The 19,810-nt window shown below is 37.4% G+C and overlaps 2 protein-coding genes across 10 annotated transcripts in view; both read left to right on the forward strand.

The window, feature by feature from the left end:
• Positions 1-9,929, forward strand: part of PHLDB2 (pleckstrin homology like domain family B member 2) — a 219,377-nt gene extending 209,448 nt beyond the window's left edge. For all 9 annotated transcript variants that reach the window (XM_012810047.2, XM_023517840.1, XM_023517841.1 and 6 more), the window contains 5 exons: positions 1,716-1,806; positions 2,838-2,984; positions 4,737-4,956; positions 8,848-8,933; positions 9,563-9,929. In XM_012810047.2, the coding sequence (XP_012665501.1) occupies positions 1,716-1,806; positions 2,838-2,984; positions 4,737-4,956; positions 8,848-8,933; positions 9,563-9,703 (685 nt within the window). In that variant the 3' untranslated portion in view covers positions 9,704-9,929. The remainder of the gene's footprint in view (positions 1-1,715; positions 1,807-2,837; positions 2,985-4,736; positions 4,957-8,847; positions 8,934-9,562) is intronic.
• Positions 9,930-13,696: 3,767 nt separating this feature from the next.
• ABHD10 (abhydrolase domain containing 10) overlaps positions 13,697-19,810 on the forward strand; it is an 11,460-nt gene continuing 5,346 nt past the window's right edge. Inside the window, exons 1-3 of the mRNA XM_023517857.1 lie at positions 13,697-13,914; positions 16,088-16,271; positions 19,719-19,810. Of these exons, the coding sequence (XP_023373625.1) occupies positions 13,773-13,914; positions 16,088-16,271; positions 19,719-19,810 (418 nt within the window). The 5' untranslated portion in view covers positions 13,697-13,772. The remainder of the gene's footprint in view (positions 13,915-16,087; positions 16,272-19,718) is intronic.

Genomic DNA, 19,810 nt, shown 5'->3' on the forward strand with positions numbered 1-19,810 from the left:
GTAAGAGTCTGTCTCAAAAAAATAAAATAAAATAAAATAAGGCAGCACCTGTGTCTCAGTGGGTAGGGCGCTGGCCCCGTATACTGAAGGTGGCAGGTTCAAACCTGGCCCCGGCCAAACTGTAACAAAAAAAAAATAGCTGGATATTGTGGCAGGCGCTTGTAGTCTCAGCTACTTAGGAGGCTGAGGCAAGAAAATTGCCTAAGCCCAGGAGTTGGAGGTTTCTGTGAGCTGTGTGATGCCATGGCACTCTACCCAGGGCGATAAAGTCAGACTCTGTTTCTACAAAAAAAAAAAAAAGAAAGAAAAAAAGACAGGTATTTAAATGACTATACACCTGCATAAGAAATATCGGCTCTCCATGGCTGAAGCATCAGAGTAAATAAATTTTGACCCAGGCCAAGGTCCTTCTTTCTCAGAGGCGTCAAAATGTAAGCAAGTGAAAAACAAACTCTTGAGCTTTGCATTAAACATTTCCACGTTCTTCCGTTCCGCTTTTAGTTATCCTAACTGTTCTGGCGATCTGTGCTCCCTTTAGTCTTTTCCTTCCCTCCTATGATGGCTTTCCCATCATTTCTTCCTGCACTCTTGACTCCCTTTGTATGTTTTCCTCTTTGGTATGGTGGGCGAGCATTATTTACAAAACAGGCCACCATTGCACCTATAAGAAAGGTCATTTTTTAATTGGGATCATTTAGGAAATACAATGCCCAGATGTATAAAGTCACAACAAAAAGCAGCTGGTAAACACTTATTCTCCAACCGAATAAAGTGACTTCAAATGTTCCGTGACATTTATATAGAACTTCAGTGATGGTCTTGTTGGTCTAATATCTCTAAATCATCAAACTAATGGGAAGAACTCCTGCAGTCATTTTTAGATTTTGGAAGAAGCACTTAGAATAAGGTGACCAGATTTTAACATTGGTGAAGCGGGACACCATTGACAGGGGGTGGGGGGGTGGTTCTTAATTAAAAATTTGGTCTATATTGAGCAACAAAAATTTTCATAGAATGCAAAAATAGTATTGTAATATATATGTTTTTAATTTCAACATAAGTAGAATTTACAAATATAATACATTAAAAAAATTATGTATAGGGCAGCACCTGTGGCTCAAAGGAGTAGGGTGCTGGTCCACCTGGGCGACCTTGCCCAGGAGGGGAGTAGGGAGTTTACATTAGCCTTTTCATTTCCAAATGAAGTTATATTAACCTCTTCATTCCCAAATGGAGTCACATTTGTTTTCGAAAACAAAACTGGAAATTGCCTTCCCACGGTTCCCTAGCCTATCTTGCATTCTTTCCAAAAATTGAGACTTTTTTAAAACACTGCGGGACGCAGGACAAATTGTTAAAGATCAGGACTGTCCCACCAAAAGCGGGATGTCTGGTCACCTTAACTTAGAAGTCACACTTTGTAACATTTGGGTTTTGATTTATTTGTGAGTAAGGTAGTTTATGCTGGCGTTATTTTGCTTGCCTATATTTTGGCTCCTAAACTGCAGTGTCAGGGTCACCCACAATTTTCAAAGTTGAATTGATTTGCCTCTTCAGACCAATGACTGATCAGTGACATCCTGTAAGTTGTATATGCTTGGATTTTGTCGTGCAACCCCCTTCATCCTGTGTGTGTGTGCGCACTCACATACGCATATTAAAGAGACTTATCAATCTGAACAAATATTCTTAAAAGGCTTTTGTGTTTGATCCAGTGCCAGCACTTCAAATATTGCCAGAATAGAAGAAATGGAGAGACTTTTGAAGCAGGCTCATGCAGAAAAGACACGACTACTTGAATCCAGGGTAAGTTTCATATCTGCATGCTGGAGGTCTGTAACATGCGGTGTGAGGAGCCCTGTACTTGCCATCAGGCAATGTTCCTCCTCAATGAGCCTTAGTAAGCAGGGTGATCGTGGGGTATGGCCACTCAACTTTTCTCAGCATCCTTTTCTTATCTGAAAAGCAAAGGTCTTGCGGTGGTTCTCAGCCTGTGGGTTGTGACCCCTTTGTAACAATGAAAATACATGGCAGCATTAGGAAGCTTGAGAACCACTGCTTAGAGAGATGACTTCTACGGCTCATTACCGCACTACGATTTTTCACAACTTGAAAAATATATATATATATATATATAGACATAGACTAAAATGAATGCTTTGAATTGTATTTCTTCTTTGATGGCTCTGTTGTGTTCCTGCCAAGGAACAAGGCGGAATGTCATGCCGTTACGCACTTTTTCCCCTTCCTAGCCTAAGCTAACTGCGCTATTGTAATGTTTACAGTCCCGTGTTATTGTGACTGTAGTTCGAGCTAGAATCGGAACTTCCTTAGGAATCCCCCCAAATGCCTTTGCATCCTGCCTTGACTAAAAGGCACCTCCTTTCCTCTTTTAACTTCCTCATGGGCGTCCGCTGCAACCTTCAGCCAGGAAGCTGCAGAGCAACAACAGGAATTGTAAGGACCCACGGCCTGCAGTCCAAAGACGGCAGTCAAAGAAAGGCGAAATCTCATGACTAGCGTTGGGTCAAAGTTTGTGAGATTTTTTAAATAAATGGGAGAGTTGAGTTGTGGACATGGAAATGAAGCAATTGAATATTTTCACTGAGGACAAAAAATTAATTATTTAGTTAAACTCAGTGGTGTTGCATTTCTGCATATTATGATTTTAAAAGCTGTACCAGAGATGATTATGGATTGCTTTAGTCAGGCTTTGGAAAGACTCTAGACTACAAACCAAGAATTATCTAGTGAGAATTTTCTTTTCTGTATTAATTGGAGCCATTCAAGAATAACCAGCATGCTTTAAAATAATCATTGTTATATGTGATATTTAGGAACGGGAAATGGAAGCCAAAAAAAGAGCCCTGGAAGAAGAAAAACGACGCCGAGAAATCCTGGAAAAACGATTGCAGGAAGAAACTAGCCAGAGGCAGAAGTTAATAGAAAAGGAAGTAAAAATAAGGGAGAAACAAAGAGCTCAGGTTGGTCTGTCCATCCGAATGGATAAGAGTAGGTTGCCCCCTGGTGGTAATTCTGTAGAAGACAACCATTTTGTGTTAATGGTGTGCAGTAGTATGCATAAAATATGAGTTTATTTCAAAATTCTTAGAGAACTACTTTTCTGCAGTCATTCTTGGAACATTTTGCTGGGAGAGGTGTTTTAGCCTTTTCTTCTGCCCATTCTTTGGAGTACATTTTAAAAAGAAAATATTTTGTGAGCAGCTCTGAAAAATGTAGCTGGATTTGTTCTGAAAAGACATACAACACCCAAACTAAAACCTTTGGTTGAAGAAGGGTAGAGGTTCTATTAAGCCATTTTTAGAAGCAAACATTCCAGAACAGGGTTTTTGCCATCCCAGTATCTTGGTGGTGGTGTTAGATTTTTCAGTTTTTTTCTAACCATCATATTGTCACATGTGTCCCCTTTGCTACACCAGTCCTCAACACTTGTGCACAAGATTCTTGAGCTCAAAGAAGAGTTAGGAGAAACAGGTCATTTTGTTTAGCTTCTTATCTTGGTCATCATAGAGTCTGAATCTCTGTTCATGTCATGATAGTGACTTATATAATGTATGTTTTCTGAAGAACTAAAATAAAGTTTTGTTAAGTACCATGCAATTTAAAGCTCAAATCACTTTTATTGAGGTTTACTAGGCTCGAAAGCAAAAGGTATAATTTCCCTTATTCTTTATAGCTGCTGGCAGTTTAATACCACAGCAGTTGGCGACATCTTTAAGACTTTGTGTGCTTTGAGGTATCATTAAGCCTCTGTCTATTGTCAAAGAACCACAGAATCAAAAGTTAAATATTGAGGGAAAAATAGAAAATAAAACTTGTTCATTTTATTTCATTATGCCCAACCTCTGCCAAATACTGATTTGCAGCAGAGATCATCTATGCCTTTTAATATCCGAAACCAAACCAAAAAGCACAATTCTATTTTAATACTAAGTTTTGCCTCCAAGTATCTGATTAAAGCATTTCTCCAAGGCAAAGGGGTGGAGTTATTTAACAAGATAAAATAACACACAATTTTAGAAATAATCAGCCATGGTGATATATGCTTTCAAAATTAGATTTACTCTTCCCCTGGGCATTAATAACATAAAAGATACCTAAATATATCTCTCTGGTGTCTGTTTCTGGACAGTTATAACATTAGGTCCAGCTTTGATTTCACCTCCTATTTTAGTTTCATTTGTCAAAACATCTATCTTTGCCTTCAATTTCTATCAGAGTGTATATAAGCCAGTATCAGCTTTCTATGGTCTTCCAGGGGGTATATGTATTAAATAGCATTCAGTCAATCATGAGATTTAAGAACAATTGTAGACCGCGGCAGGGACAACTTCTGCAAGCTTTACAGTGGAGGAGGCCTCATCCACAGAGTGCAGCCCGGACAACATCACGCTTTGTTTTCCTGTGTTTGCTAAGAACCTCTTTTAAACTAAGATAAGTGACATTTTTCCACTTTCTAATCTGCCCATCTTAAGGAATTGAATATATTGGATTGAGTTTATCCACTCCCAACCCATATACATATCCTCGTGTCCTTCTCAAAATACTGAACCGTTTTAGACTCCAAGCGATAAGTGCTTTGTTCATCTTAGCTTTTATAATCAGATAGGCATTTTAAACCTTAGGCTTTATAGTTAATTCCTGCTTCTAAATATCTGTGACCTAAAACAAACCAAATAATTACTATTGATTGAATGGGGTTTGCCCTTTTCCAGGCTCGGCCTTTGACACGCTATTTGCCTGTCCGGAAGGAAGACTTTGATTTGCGGAGCCATGTGGAGACTGCAGGCCACAATATTGATACTTGTTATCATGTATCAATCACAGAGAAGACCTGCCGAGGATTCCTCATCAAAATGGGTGGAAAAATTAAAACTTGGAAAAAACGTTGGTTTGTTTTTGATAGGAACAAGCGAACATTCTCTTATTATGCAGGTGAGTGGATAAAAAAATTTAAGTGATATACTCTAATCTGGAACCCTCTGTTAAGGAGAAAAGGAAATTGAAGTTCAGTATAAATAGGTAGGTTGACAAACAATGGATATAAGAGTTTAACAGTAGCTTTGTAGATGTACATTATATTTAGACTAGATATGAATATATATATGCATATTCATTCTAGAAATAATAAACATCTGTTTCTTTTAAAAGTATGAATTAGTCTAGTCTATTCTGAAGTAAACTCAAATCCCAACAATTATTAAATGGAATTTCTTTTTAGATCAGGATATTGTCTTTTAAACCATAAGACCAGAGAAAAGGGTTTTTGTGATTGATGGATTGATTGTCAGATGTCCTATTTAAATCACACACAGTTAGGCAGCCCTAGCTGACACTCATTCAACTATAATTTATAAACTAGAACAGTCTTTTAAGTGCAGAGAATAAAGCTTATCAGGAAATTAATGTATCAGTATTAAGTAACCAAATAATTTTGGATTCTTAAATGCTACATTTTAAGAAACATACCCTACTGAATCTTATATAAATACAAGAATATTAGTGTTGCTGGCATGCTTATTAAGAAGCCTCTTGTTTATTTTTGGACCCATATAAAATGGGTCCATTATTCACGTAAGTGTAGCTCTGCTGTCTTTTCAGTGACTAGAAAAGACTGGTGTGGTCCCAGATGTTAGGAGGAAACATTGCCTTGGGTGACTGTCAGTATTCATGAACATCATCCGGAATTATTATAAAATGTAATCAATGTACTAATTGTAATTAGCAGTCCAGCTAGGAGGTCAGGTTATGTCCATGAGGAAGGTGTGAGAAACCTGTGGAAGAAAGGCAAGGCCGGTTCTGGAACCAGGATTGAGGGGGAGCCGGAAGGGGATGTCTGCCTTTCACCGAGGGGCCCCTTTAGTGGGGCTCCAGAGACTACTGAAGTCAGTAGTCTGAGGCAAACAGCCTACCATCCCCGGTCGCTTGCTTTGTCTCTCTAGGGCTTTCAGACCTTGGGTTTTCCAAAAATCCACAGCAGCTTTTTTTCAGTTAGTATGAATAAAATAGGAAACACACCAATTTAGTAAGAAGAAATACAATTTGGTGTCTGCAGAAGGCATACACACAACTTTGTGGTGTGCTAGTCTCTACAGAAAAACTCACCAGAATTTTCCAAAAATAAATTTTTAAAAGAACTTTGGACAAAACAGCTTCATTCTTCCCTGTGCTCCTTTTTTCTGCAAGTTTTACTTCATTCTCTCACCCATCAGTCACAGGAGTGGCTGGGCACCCTGGCCAGCTTCTCTAAATCTACCTGCTAAGCTTCTAAGCTACATAAATATGTTTTTCCAGATTGAAACTTTGGGCGATTGGTTTTTAAATTTTTTAATAGCAAAACCTCTTTCATACATGAAAGGTTACCCAAGAAACCTAATTTTAAATTTTTTAATAGCAAAACCTCTTTCATACATGAAAGGTTACCCAAGAAACCTAAAATACAAAAATTGTTATTTCAGCTTTTTAATATTTATGTAGATCTGAGTAGTGAGAATTAGTTGTCCAAATGCTGCCCATTTGGCTCTGTGTACGGTCACACATCAGCTCCTTCTGCTTCTGCCCAGCCTCCATTTCCCAGACACCAACAGGAATAGATCAACCCCAGGCAGTCATCCAGAATCCACTTCAGACTGACTTGACCCTCCGCTTGTCCGTGAAGTAAATGGCCCTGTGAAGCACCTGCAGTGTGAGTGGCCCAGAAGGTGAAGCCGGGGCTGTGTCATTCATGATGCTAGCCTCTGTCCTGGGCCGCTTGTATTTTAACTGGGAATTTAGGAGTGTCTCTACTGGGGCACAGAAAATATGTCTAAATTGATGGAGTAATACTATTGAGAGAGACAGAATGGATAGCATTTCTTATCAATTTACAGTAGCATTATTGATTCTCTTAATTCACAATATGGTTGTGAGGCTTATATTTTTCAGAGTTCTTTGTCCCATGAAGTGCCATCCAAACAAAAGTTTTATTCTGTCTACTTGAAACACTGATAATGTTTGTTTTGATCTCCAGATTTTATTTTCCTTCTGTTGTCAGAAATCAAGCGTTACTGTATTCTCATGGATTTCTGCAACATCCTTTCCAGGAAATGTTTGAGAGATACAGATACATTGACTTTCTCTTTCATAGAAACTGGTTAAAACTGGTTGAAAACCAAAAACAAACACATAAAAATACAGTCCAGGTCAAATAAATTAGGAAATTCTGGATTAAATGCAATTAAGTAGGTTTATTTTCAGCTGAACCTTTCAGGGCCATTATTTTTTAGACTAGCTTTTTGTTGTTCTTACTGGGAAAAAGAGATACTCACTTAGTAAAAAATTCATAATACACTGGGTGGTGCCTGTGGCTCAAAGGAGTAGGGCACTGGCCCCATATACCAGAGGTGGTGGGTTCAAACCCAGCCCCGGCCAAAAAAAAAACTGAAAAAAAAAAAAATTCAAAATACAATAAAACTCTGTATAATGAAAGTAAATCTCATTCCTATCACAGAAGCTCTGACCTCCCACTATGAAGTCTGAAATATCTTTTCAGATTTTCTCTATTCATTTTTCTATGTGGTTCAGTCAGTGTGTTTATGTATTTTTTGTCTTTTATATAATTGGGACCAAATTCTTCACTCTGTTCATACCCTATTTCATATATAGTAGAATCACCATAGTTGACCATCTCCCTACATTGATCACCTCCTTAAGTTGACCTAATTTTCATAGACCGAAATGTAGCATATGTATATATCAGCACACAGGCCTAGTTCTTTATAGCGACCACCTCCTCATATTGACCAGTTTATTACAGTCCCTTAGGGTGGTCAATTTACAGAAGTTCTACTGTCATAGTATTTCAAGATTTTTTTTTTATGAGCATATACTTTATGAGACACACTCTGTTGTTTCAGTAGCTGTGGCAACTCCGTCCGTACAGCTGGTCTGTAATTGAGTCAGTCCCCTATTAAAAAGCTCAACCTGGTGCCACAACAAACACAAATCTGTGTATATTTGCATATGTATGAGTAGATCTTATACAGTAAAGTTTTAGAAGGGGAATTGCTGAGTAAAAGGATTTTTTACATTTTTCATTGTTTTACCAAATGGCTGCCAAAAGGGTTTGTCTTATGGGTATGATGGAGCCTCTTTTCCTGCATCTTTATCCATACTTTTAAAATATGCTCACATGCACTATGATCCTTACAAAGTTTAAATTACAGAATATTTGAAGAACATGTTAGATCACAGATTGGTGCTATTTGTTTGACTAGGGTTTTGATTGGTGGTTTGATTTCGTTTCTATGGTAAACCTGAGGAAATCTTTGGAAACAGCTTAGAAAATATTGCACTGAAAGGATAGTACATCATTGGAATGAAGCTCTTGTTGAAAACGGGGGAAAAATCATAATGAGCCAGAAATCTGATAAGAAATATAAGTAAAATATTTTAAGTTATTTTAAAGTATTTCAACAGATCTGCATATTAATATTTACATTACACAGTCTTGGAGAATATGGGGAAATAATTTCTCTCGGTCTCATTAGTGTTTATGGTTTGTGTGCTAACCAGTCAGTCAGTAGCTCTGTGTTATTTTTTGACTACTAATTTGCTAAAGAGCCCTGGGCAAAGTCATTTAGTCCCTTTGGTTTAAGACTGGTAATTTCATGGTTTTTTTTTTTTTTTCCAATATAGAATGGGACTAATGCACTAACTCAGGTTATCTGAATTAATCTTATTTAAGTACTCTATAAATATTTTAATGACAATTACAATGCAATTATCACTGCTTCTGTGTATCAGTAGGGATGAAGTATGTATTTTAACTCTCATCTATCTTTACAGATAAGCATGAAACTAAATTAAAAGGAATAATATACTTTCAAGCCATTGAAGAAGTATATTATGATCACCTCAAGAATGCTAATAAGGTAAACATCAGTTTTGTAGCTTCCTACAATTCTAATGCATAAATGAATTGGGAAAAATATATTTTTTTATTTTTGGACTCTAATTTTGATTTGTTGTTCTGACATAACAGATAGATATGGTCAGAATGGTGCTGGAAAAATAATAAAAGTAAGTAGGATGGCTAATCTTTTTAAGGAAAAAAAAGACATGGAAAAGTGAAGAAAGACTCTGTACACATTGGTGATAAAGACACTGCAAAGTGACTTTGTGAGAGTTCTAGAAAGGAGTGGGGATTATGAGTGCAGAAACGAGGGGGATTATGAGCAAGATCTTAGCAGGGCTGTGAATATTGGCTACTGTCTATTAAGTTCCTGTTATCCAGCTACCCTGCTAGAACTTTACAAACTAACTGCTAAAAGAATTGGTGAGCTCTGGTGAAATTTCTTACGCAGAAAGGGCAAAAAGTTGTCCAATCCTGAGAAAGGCATTGGGGTCAGATGTGTGACTTAAAGCAGAGTGAAAGTGATGTCCTCATCAATTTTATATACTGGAGCTTTTAAAGAGGATGAAGCCTTCACATATGTCTGTATTATTTAATATTCTATTTCAAGATGTTTGTTTTTCATACCTTTTCTTTTTTGAATTTTAGAGTCCTAATCCATTACTCACCTTTAGTGTCAAGACGCATGACAGAATCTATTACATGGTGGCCCCATCACCGGAAGCCATGCGGATCTGGATGGATGTTATAGTTACTGGGGCAGAAGGTTACACTCACTTCTTGTTGTAGTGAACTGGAGCAACAGTCCACTTCAGGGCAGACTGCAATAACCTCTTACAAGAAAGAAGCCATATTCAATCCCAGATGGGAACACCCAACAGACCCATCCCTTCAACTGTGTACATTCAGAACTCTTCCCATATTGACAAGAAGTCATTTGTAAAGACAAATGAAGGGGTATTGATACAGAGCTTGATGATAAATAGCAAAGGAATTTAAGTTCCCATGAGAAAAACATTATTTTAAGAAATAGCATCGCTTACAGGAACATTTCTTATAAACTATTTTTCACCAATTGTTGATTTTGGTGAAATAAACAGTTTACAAAATCTCTGTATATACTTGGAAATATGGCATTTTATCACCCAAATCATTGGCGTTGACATTATTGATAATCAACTGGCTCTTTTTTTAAAATATTATTTTGCTGATGGTTATTTTATATATATATATATATATATGCAAATAATGGCTTGGAAGGGAATATGTTTTATGAGAAGTTTTGCTTTAATTTTTAAGTACTGCGCCAAAGCCAAAGACTTGACATGACTTCTGTTTAATGGTAGCAATGGCAATTGCTGAACTGCATTTAGTGTTACCTTGTTTTTCAAAATGGAATTTAATGCCATCAAATGCCCAGGAAATTGACTTTGTAGTGTTACTAATGGCATATAAGTAAACCACTTTTTCTATAAAAGAAGAAAATGCAGAAGGCTATGCGTTTTAGGAAAAAACCATCTTAGACAACAGGCATTCTATTACATTGGACAATTTTCAATAAAAAGAATGTTCAGTATTAGGAGCTTATTTCACTGAAGATTTCTCTACTCCTGGTGCAGAGAATAAAGCCATCTAGTAGCTGACTTCTTTTAGATTGATTTCTCTTTGTTGTAGAATACCCCTGCTCACTGAACCCTCACATGACTTGACTATGAAATCAGATCTCTGTTTTCACCAAAGAACAGACCAATTAAAATACTTATTTACAGAAATGGTATAGTTCCATAAAAAGGCAAATGAGATTGAAATTAACATTCTCTGTGATGTACTATTTCATTATATATTTTTTACAATTAGCCTTTGTTTTTCTGAGTTAACTTAATTTTTGTTGAATGCAAGGACTTCAGGCAAGTCTCTTTTACTATGGTTTTTCAAGTGCCATTTATTCTAGTTTAAGATGTTTTGCATGTTTGTAAGTATGAATGTACTCTCTCCTAAGACATGGCAAATGAATAGAAGTAGAAAATGATAGGACTTACTAGTACCTAGTGAAATGACTAGATTAAAAGTATCTTTCTATAAAATTTTGTCAGGCCTCACTGGGTACAATTTTTTTTTAATTTGTAATGTATAGTTTGTATACATGTGTACATGTTGCCAATAATAAGATTCTGCAACTGGATGACACAAGATTTTACTTGAACAGTAAAGGACAAAAATCATGAGTGTGGAAGACATTTTTACAATCTGATTTTGCAGAGGTCACCCTTGAACGCTATAATGATCAAAGAAAGTGAAATACAATTGCTAAAATTCTGTTGGTTAATATAAAGACAACTTTTCTGTACTGTACTGTCTTCATAGGATTGTAAAGGTATTCTAATCAACTTGCATGATGTAGTAAACCTTTTAAATATGTATGTTAAATATGTTGAGTTTTGGATTAAAATGTTGAGCCGACTTCAACATTGAAAACAGACTTTTCTTTCCTTCGGAAGCTACTTATCAGTTAACATGATGGAAGATGAATTTAATCAGCAAAAGACAATTATAGAATCTATGATATATAAAGTTTGCTGTGTGCCAAAATTGTGATTTGTCATCTAGAAACTCTTACTGTTTACAAAATGAGATGAACCCTGGAAAAAATCTAACATTTTATTGTTTCTTTGCACAGATACAGTTACTACTGGGGATTACAAGCACTGGGTTTACTTACCTTTTGATCTTGTAGGGGAAAAGTCATGTAATTGTAATGTAAAGCTTTACTTGGTGAGGACCTCATTTGTCTTCCTGAACTAAGGTAGATTTCTCAGAGAAAAACTACCCTCAATGACCTTGTCCATGTACCTTTTTGTACGTTAAAATGGCAACTTTGACAGTAGGTACCCACAGTGAAAACAAATTTGTCTACTTCAGGCTCATCACTGTCTGTAAAAACATCTACACTTGCCCTCAACCACATTTTTTCCTGATTTGTTAGGCTGATAAGGGTGAATAGAGAAAACAATCCGTGGACTTCCCCACTTTTTTGCACCATGCTTTTCCCACTATGAGGATGAGTCAGAATTTTCATTTTGCTGCATATTAAATGCAAGATGACTTGCAAAAATAAAGCAGGAGACAAGGAGAAGAAATGATTAAGAAGACTTGCAGTTATCCAAATCTATAGGGAAAAAGGTTTGTTAAGATATAAGGAATAGTGCGATGACTCCAGTCCCTTGGAGTCTAAATACCAAGGAATCTACAAGACTAAAGAGAACTGGCAACATAGGGAAGTATATCCTGAAACAAGTGGGCTATCCTTACTGTACATCCTTCCTATATGAGAGTCATTACCTCTCAAGAAAGATCTATTATTCAGTCTTTTTCACTGTGTTCCAACAGTACAAATTCTCAAGACTCCAAAGATAGGCTGCATTCGCTATATACAAACTTCTCCAGCTCTGGCACCAATCACTGCTCCAGAGTTTATAACCAGGACTGTAAAGTGATTTACTCAAAGTATTATATGAGCTAGAGTAACTTTAAAATAGGTAAAAACTAGGTAAGTTCTTACCGGTTGATGCTTGAGGCCCCCAGGAATTAGTTTAAAAGATGTCAGAGCTGAAGTCTAGAAACCTTTGTAGTACCATTTATAAAACTATTGTTGGCCATTCCAATTTTTTTTCTCTTTCTCTCTAAAAACAGTGCTGTAGTAGATAATATGCATTCTCACAAACTAGCGTTGTTTCTTATAGGATAGTTACAAACTGAGGCCACTGAGTCAAAGGCATTGGACGTGATGCATACTTTTAAATTGTAATAGAGGTGGCAGAGTAACTTGGTAACAGAGTTGAACTTTCGCTTTCCCAGCAGTCACACATAAATGCCAGTTCCCAGCATTCTTGCCAATACTGGCTGTGTTTAATTTTTGCCAATTTGATAAATGAGGGGAAAGCTGAATGTTTTTAATTCCCATTTTTCAATTAGTGAGGTTGGATAGATCATGTTTGCTTGCCTGAGCTGTCTATTCACAGCCATGGGCCAATTTTATTAGAATTAATGTATTTTTGAATTTTTAGGAGTAGGCTGAATAGGCGTATTGACGTATCTATGCTGCAAAATCTCTTCTTCTAGGTTATTAGACTTCATGTGTTTTTTTCCTATTTAAAAAAATTTTAAGTTCATACACAAATATTCTTTAGGATTTCGTGGTTTGAAATCTTGACTTTTAAAAAGTTTCTTCTATCCCTGGAGTATAAATATTCTAAATTTTATTTAATCCTTTCAATTTTATTCTTCCTTTGAGATCATTCATCTGCCGGATAGCATGAGGCGGGGGGTCAAGATAACTCAGTAATTCACTGGTCAGGCATATACAGAAATAAAACAAAACCAACGAATTGAAAAGCGACGAGCGATTGGCGAACCTGTACTCAGGTATTTATACAGCCAGATTGAGGTCGGATTCTAGAAGCATTTCCGGGACAGGTTAAAGCTGCCAGGAGGAGAGGGATTTGTGATGCAGCAAAGCCTCGCGTCCCCTGCGGGGTGAGCTTCTCAGCCGAGGACCCAGGCTCCCCCCAGCTTCCTGCCCTGGAGTATCTGTCAGCTCCCTGAGAAGGCAGGCAGCTTCCCAACCGCACTCAAAATTAACCCAAACTGTCACAGGCACAATCGCCTAAGAATAAAACTAGAGGCCGAACCTCGAAGACAGTGCGACGACACTCTGCGCACGTCGACCCCGGCTGAGTGACCGTAGCAGGCGGCTCCTCAGCGAGTTCCGCCCCGCGGCCGGCGGCGCATGCGCAGGCCGGGCCCCTGCGCGGAGCGCGCGTCTCTGTAGGACACTGTGGGGTGCGGGACAGCGGGGAAGATGGCGGGCGCGGGCATGGCCGCTGTGGGGTCTTGGGTACCTGCTCGGAGCTGGGGCTGGGCAGCCGTCTTCTTCGGCCCCCACCGTGGCCTCGGCGCGTTCCTTGCACGGATGCCCCCGCGGGCGCCGCGGTGGCTCCCAGGTCAGTGCCCGAAAGGCGGGAGGAGCGCGCGTTCTTTGGAACGCCTCGGGTTGCGTCAGTTCCTGGACCTGTACAGTGCGTTTTTGGCGCCCCCTTCAAAAACGCCCCTTCCCTGTCACCCCGGTTCTAGGCGCTTTGTACAGTCCCGGTGGAAGCTACGGAGAAAGCTGGGCTGCGGCCCGGGGGCGTTCGGGGCAGCCGGCCCTTACCGGCGCTCTGTGGTCCGCAGTTGAAGGAGCTCCTGCTCTCTGCCTGTTTTCCTGCATTAAACACCAGCACTCGGAGAGATGCAGATGTGCATTTCGTGCCTTTGATTATTAGTTGCTTCTGGGGTTTACAGGTGGTAACTCTTAAACTCCTTAGCGCACCCTTCCTTGACTTGAGGGGATTTAAAATAGAGGAGGCATGCTCTTTTTAAAAGTGTAGACGCCCTTGTTAAGCCTAATTTCCAGTATTGTAGTGTTGGGGCTCCTGCTCAGTGAGAGAACCATAATCAGCACCCTGCAAAGGAAACTGGAATTTGGACCAAAAAATCAGAGAACCTCTCCATTGTACACTAGTCTGTCTTTGAATTACAGCCTTTTTTTTGGCTTCGTGTGGTGTTCACACCCTTGTCAGGCGGAATGGTAATCAATGTCATGGCAGAGATCCTCTGTTTTGAGTTAAATTTTTAAACTTACATAATCAGTTTAACTTACATTTAGTTGTACACAACAAAAAGGTGGATTGTATGTAAGTACGCCTAGCAAGTATGTCAGTTCATTAACCAGAGAACAATAGGCTTTTGTCTGTTTAGCAAACATTCAGTAAGCATTTTTGCACCAAGCTTTGAGCTAATCCTTGTGGTGCAAAGATGATTTATGATTATTTTGTTAAGACTCTGTCCACTTGAAACTCACTAACATTACATAAATTGTAATTACTTCCGGAAAATTACTGGGCTGGGAAGTAACACCTTGAAGAGGATAGAAAGGAGTTTTTGAGTGCTCAGCTAAGAAAATGGGAAACGAACAGTTTTTTACTGATACAGTCTGTAGCCCAGCATAACTGGCCCCTACCAAAAGTCTGAAGTTTGGCAGATTTCTCTCTTTATTGAAACTTTCAAATAAGCTTACCTGTAAAAGGGATAAATTTAAGGCCTTCAATTAAGTTTTATAAAAGAAAGTCATCTTTTTAAATCCAAACTAGGGAAAACTTTAGCAACACAGGGAAGAGACAGTTTTCATCAGCCACAAGATAATGGAGGAAAGCTTCATTTAATAAACAGATTTTAAATGAATTTAAACAGATTTTATTAAAGTTCAGATAAAGACTATAAGAAAGGACATAAACCTAATGTCTTTGTAGGGAGGAGGAAAGATTAAAAATGACTTTGTTATGTAAAAATGTCTTAAGACCAAATACTGATTTGGAGAAAATTTAATAAATAAAGAAATGGAGTAAGTTCTTCGTTGTACTATTAACAGTTGTACTATTATGCTAAGATCTGTGTATACCATTTACAGAAAGCAAACTAAGAAATAAAGCACAAAGTGATTGCAGAGTCCCCTGAGAAAGTTTCCAGAAAGGATGCTACTATACGTTATTCAAGGTTATTGTTATGAAACTGCTCCTTGAACTCACCTCAGCTGATAAAAATGACGATGAGCTGTTAACCATGGCCCGTTTTGTGGGTGGAAATGAGAGGCATGGCACCTTCCTCTTGGAAACAGTTTATCAAAGGCAGTTTTCTCCCTCTCATCCTCCTCAAACAGAGCATGTGAAACTCTTCAAACTTTTAAAAAAATAAAAAAGACAAAAATCCCTCAAGAGAGGTGAAACTAATGTAGGTAAGTCTGAATGTTGATCGATCCTGTTGAGGATAGACTATATAGCAACACAGGAAAATGTTTTTTGATGAGTCTCATTTTGTTGCTTTGGAATTTCTACCTCATTGTGTATTTTGGAAGAATCGAGATTTGGACTTTGATCAAAGAAGATACTGATCGGACACCATCTTAAAACTAGAGATCTCATGCAGAGACATTAATTTAAGACTTTGAGTCTGGTTTTGTTTTTCCTATTAAATGGTGTTTAACATGAATGAGTTAAGAAAGTTAAGATTGAAAATATATGTGGCTTTCTACAAACTGCATTTGCAAACCATACTTTATGTTTTGTGTACTTTGTTCAGCTTGCAGACAAAAGACGTCATTCTCTTTACTTAATCGACCAGACCTTCCAAGCCTGGCTTATAAGAAGCTAAAAGGCAAAAGTCCAGGAGTAATCTTCATCCCTGGCTATCTTTCTAATATGAATGGCACAAAGGCTTTGGCGATTGAGGAGTTTTGCAAATCTCTAGGTCACGCCTATATAAGGTAGGAACAAAACATTTCAGAGAAAATACTGCTACCATTTACTATGGCAATGGAGAATTACTTCTGTTCTAACCAACTGAAGTAAATGCCAGTATTTTTATAGATTAATTTATTTTGTTTCATTGTCATGGCAGCCTTTAAAAGACCTTTTATAAAGGTCTTTGTGGCACTGACAGTGCCAGCAGGAAAGGACATCTTAAGGAAACCAGTGGTAAATAAACTATTTAGATGCAATAATCTATATGACAACAAACAATATACTAGTTGGCTTTCTTGTGATCTTTCAATTTTATTATGTTTTTCCATTGGGAACTTAAGTCTGTATTTAACTGTTTATTCTAAAATACATGTTTAGAAGTAATATGTATTTAAAAGCATTGTAAAATTAGTATTGTATAATTTGTTTCTCTTCTCCCTAACTCCTGTAGTTTAAGTATGTATAAGCATAAATAGGGATAGATGATAATGACTAATGCTTGATTTTATAACTCCTAATTTTTCATACTGACAGTTATTTTAGTAAAATCATGTTTACATTGTCGTTATTAGGTTTGCTTACCTATAAGTCATTTATGTAGTGTCTAATTTTACAGAAGAGATGGTATGGTGTAGTGGAAAGAATATTGGCTTGGAATTCAAGAAACAGGGATTCTCACAATATCTGTGATAAGTTGCTTAATAAACACTGGACCTAATTTTGCCATCAAAAAATAAATAGGGCAGCTCCTGTGGCTCAGAGGAGTAGGACACTAGCCCCATATACCAGAGGTGGCACATTCAAACCCATTCAAATGGCAGATTCAGATTTGGCCAAAAACTGCAAAATAAATAAATAAATAAATAAGATGGCCAGGTGGGATCGCTCACGCCTGTAATCCTTACACTCTGGGAAGCTGAGGTGGGTAGGTTGCCTGAGCTCAGAAGTTCAAGACCAGCCTGAGCCAGAGAGAGATCTTATCTCTAAAAGTAGCTGGGGTTTGTGGCAGGTGCCTTTCGTCCCACAGCATTCTACCACGGGTGACAAAAAAAAAAGAAGATTGGACTAAAAGTCCAAGAGTACTTTTCTAGCTCTTACAGCCTAAAAGTCTATTTGTCTAAATTTTTAGAAGAGTAGTTTCACTAACATTCAAGAATTCTAGAAAGTACAGCTATATGTAAGTTTTAGACAATCTGTTCAGGGTATTAGCAGAAATTATATCATGGATTAAGTCTTATTTCTTTTATGAAATTAACTGAATTGTTCAGTTTTCATGCGCAGAACTCTGAGAATTTGTAATGACCTAAATGTTATTCCGAAGATTCTAGGGTTTTTTTTTTTTTTTGGCTGTGGCTGGGTTTGAACCCACCACCTCCAGCATATGGGGCCAGCGCCCTACCCCTTTGAGCCACAGGTGCCACCTGATTCTAGGTTGGTTTGTTTGTTTGTTTTTTGGAAATAGACACTCTAGCCCTATGCTATGTGCTGCATAATATACAAAGAATTATAAAGTATTATACTTAGACCTTTAAGGATCTTACAGTCAGGGTGAAAGAACCTAGATAAAATACATACAAGAAATTGAGCAGATGAAAGCAGAATGTGATTAAATTTCAAAAGAGCATTATACTTAATTGCATAAGGTGAGAGAAAGAAAATGAGATTGAAGTGAACAGAAAAGACTGTATAAAGGAACAGTGATGAAGAATAGTTGAGATTTGAATAGCAGGAAAGTGCTATCCAGGGAGGGTGTCTACCCTGAGCAGAACATAATACCAAAAGTATGGCTGCCATTGTTCTTTTATGCCCTTGAAAAAATTTGAATTGAGAAATTACAGTTTTATTGGTTCTTTAATTTCACTTGAGACTGTGAGAGCTATAACTATTTCCTATCTCTCAGTGAGACATAATGTGGGCCAAAATTAGCATTTTGGATGCTAATAAGTATACCTTTATAAAGTATATTACTTTGCTACAATTGTTTAACGTGATAAATTCCTTATTTGCATTTATTAAAGTTACTTGCAATATAGTCGCTATTAACTTGATTGATTTTTAGTTTATTATAAGAGAGTTTATCTTCTATTTTCATTCTCCAATTTCTCAATTTTTGTGGTTTTTTTCACTGTAAAATTTAAATTTTGAATGATACACAATTTATTATAAAAAAAATCGTACATATGAGCATATGAAAATAGTTTGTTAATGTCCTGCCACCGTGTCTGAAATAAGATTAAGTTAGATCTCAGGAGTGTGACACACGGATAAGGCTAGTATTCTCTCATAATTATTTCTAATGGAATTTTTAATATAGGACTAGGACCTGGAACATTGAAGCTGCTAGGACAGAGATGTGTTATTGTTTATAAAAGTCTTAAGATGCTGAATGTGTTGGAATTATTTTTGTCCATGGATTAGGGTTGAGCAGAAGTGAGCTATATTTTTTCCTTGTGTGTAACCTTTTGGTATCCCTAAGTGTTTACATTTTCTTTTATGACAGAGCTCTACATTTAATTTTCATTCTTACCATATATTTAGGAGTCACGTCACTATAAGAGATGTATCAGTTCCTCCCCAAGAAGAGGGGAAAAGGAGAATTAACTGGTCCCACACCCAACCCCATCTTCTGGATTGAGGGAGAAACAATTGATTTAGACCACAGCAGCCGGCTTGTTCTGTTTCCCACAGATCCAAGATTATTTCACTTCAAACCTAAAGAAAAATTTAGTTTCTTCTTCCTTCCCTCACTTATAAATCCCTTATCTCTATAGTATTATGAGTATGCCATATATTATATATATATTCCCCTAAAAACTAGGGATTTATTAGTTTTTGCCTGGTTTTAAGAATCAGAAAAACAAGGTATATTTGATATTTGAATTAAATATTTCTTTCTACTTTTACCTTCCAGTTCTATTTATTTTCTGTGGATGTAACATTTGAGTCAAAGGCCTACATGAAGTGAGGGGGCGAGAACAATGTTGATGGATATCTGAAGGTAGACTATTTCATGTAGCAGGAAAAACTGATGAGGCAGGAATTTGGGGGGGTGTTTTTCCTTTAACTTCAAGAAGAAAGGTGAGGATACAGTTAGGAATGTAAAAAATGAGATTAAGTAGTCAGGCACCAAAGCAGGGTAAGGACTTTGGATTTAATTAAGGGTTATGGAAAGCCTATGGAGGGTTTGTGCAAGACATGGTTTTTATTTTAAAAGGATCACTCTGGTTACCATGTGGGGACTAGGTTATGAAGGTGAAAAATGGCAACGGAGAGACTTATTAAGTGAATATTAGTTCAGTCAAGAGATGACAATGACTTGGAGTAGGCTGGTAGCAGTGGAGGGGTTGAAAAAGTGGACAGAGGAGATATGTAAAATTTAATAGGATTTGCTAAAATATATATTGACTGTACTGTTTTACTAGCATTGCAATAATGAGGAATGTGCTACCTTTCTTTTTTTGTTGTTCCAGATTTGATTATTCAGGCGTTGGAAGTTCAGATGGTAACTTAGAAGAAAGCACAGTGGGAAAATGGAGAAAAGACGTTCTTTCTATAATTGATG

Source organism: Otolemur garnettii, unplaced genomic scaffold (assembly GCF_000181295.1).
Source record: "Otolemur garnettii isolate 467f Iridium unplaced genomic scaffold, OtoGar3 scaffold00122, whole genome shotgun sequence".
Taxonomy (NCBI): Eukaryota; Metazoa; Chordata; class Mammalia; order Primates; family Galagidae; genus Otolemur; species Otolemur garnettii.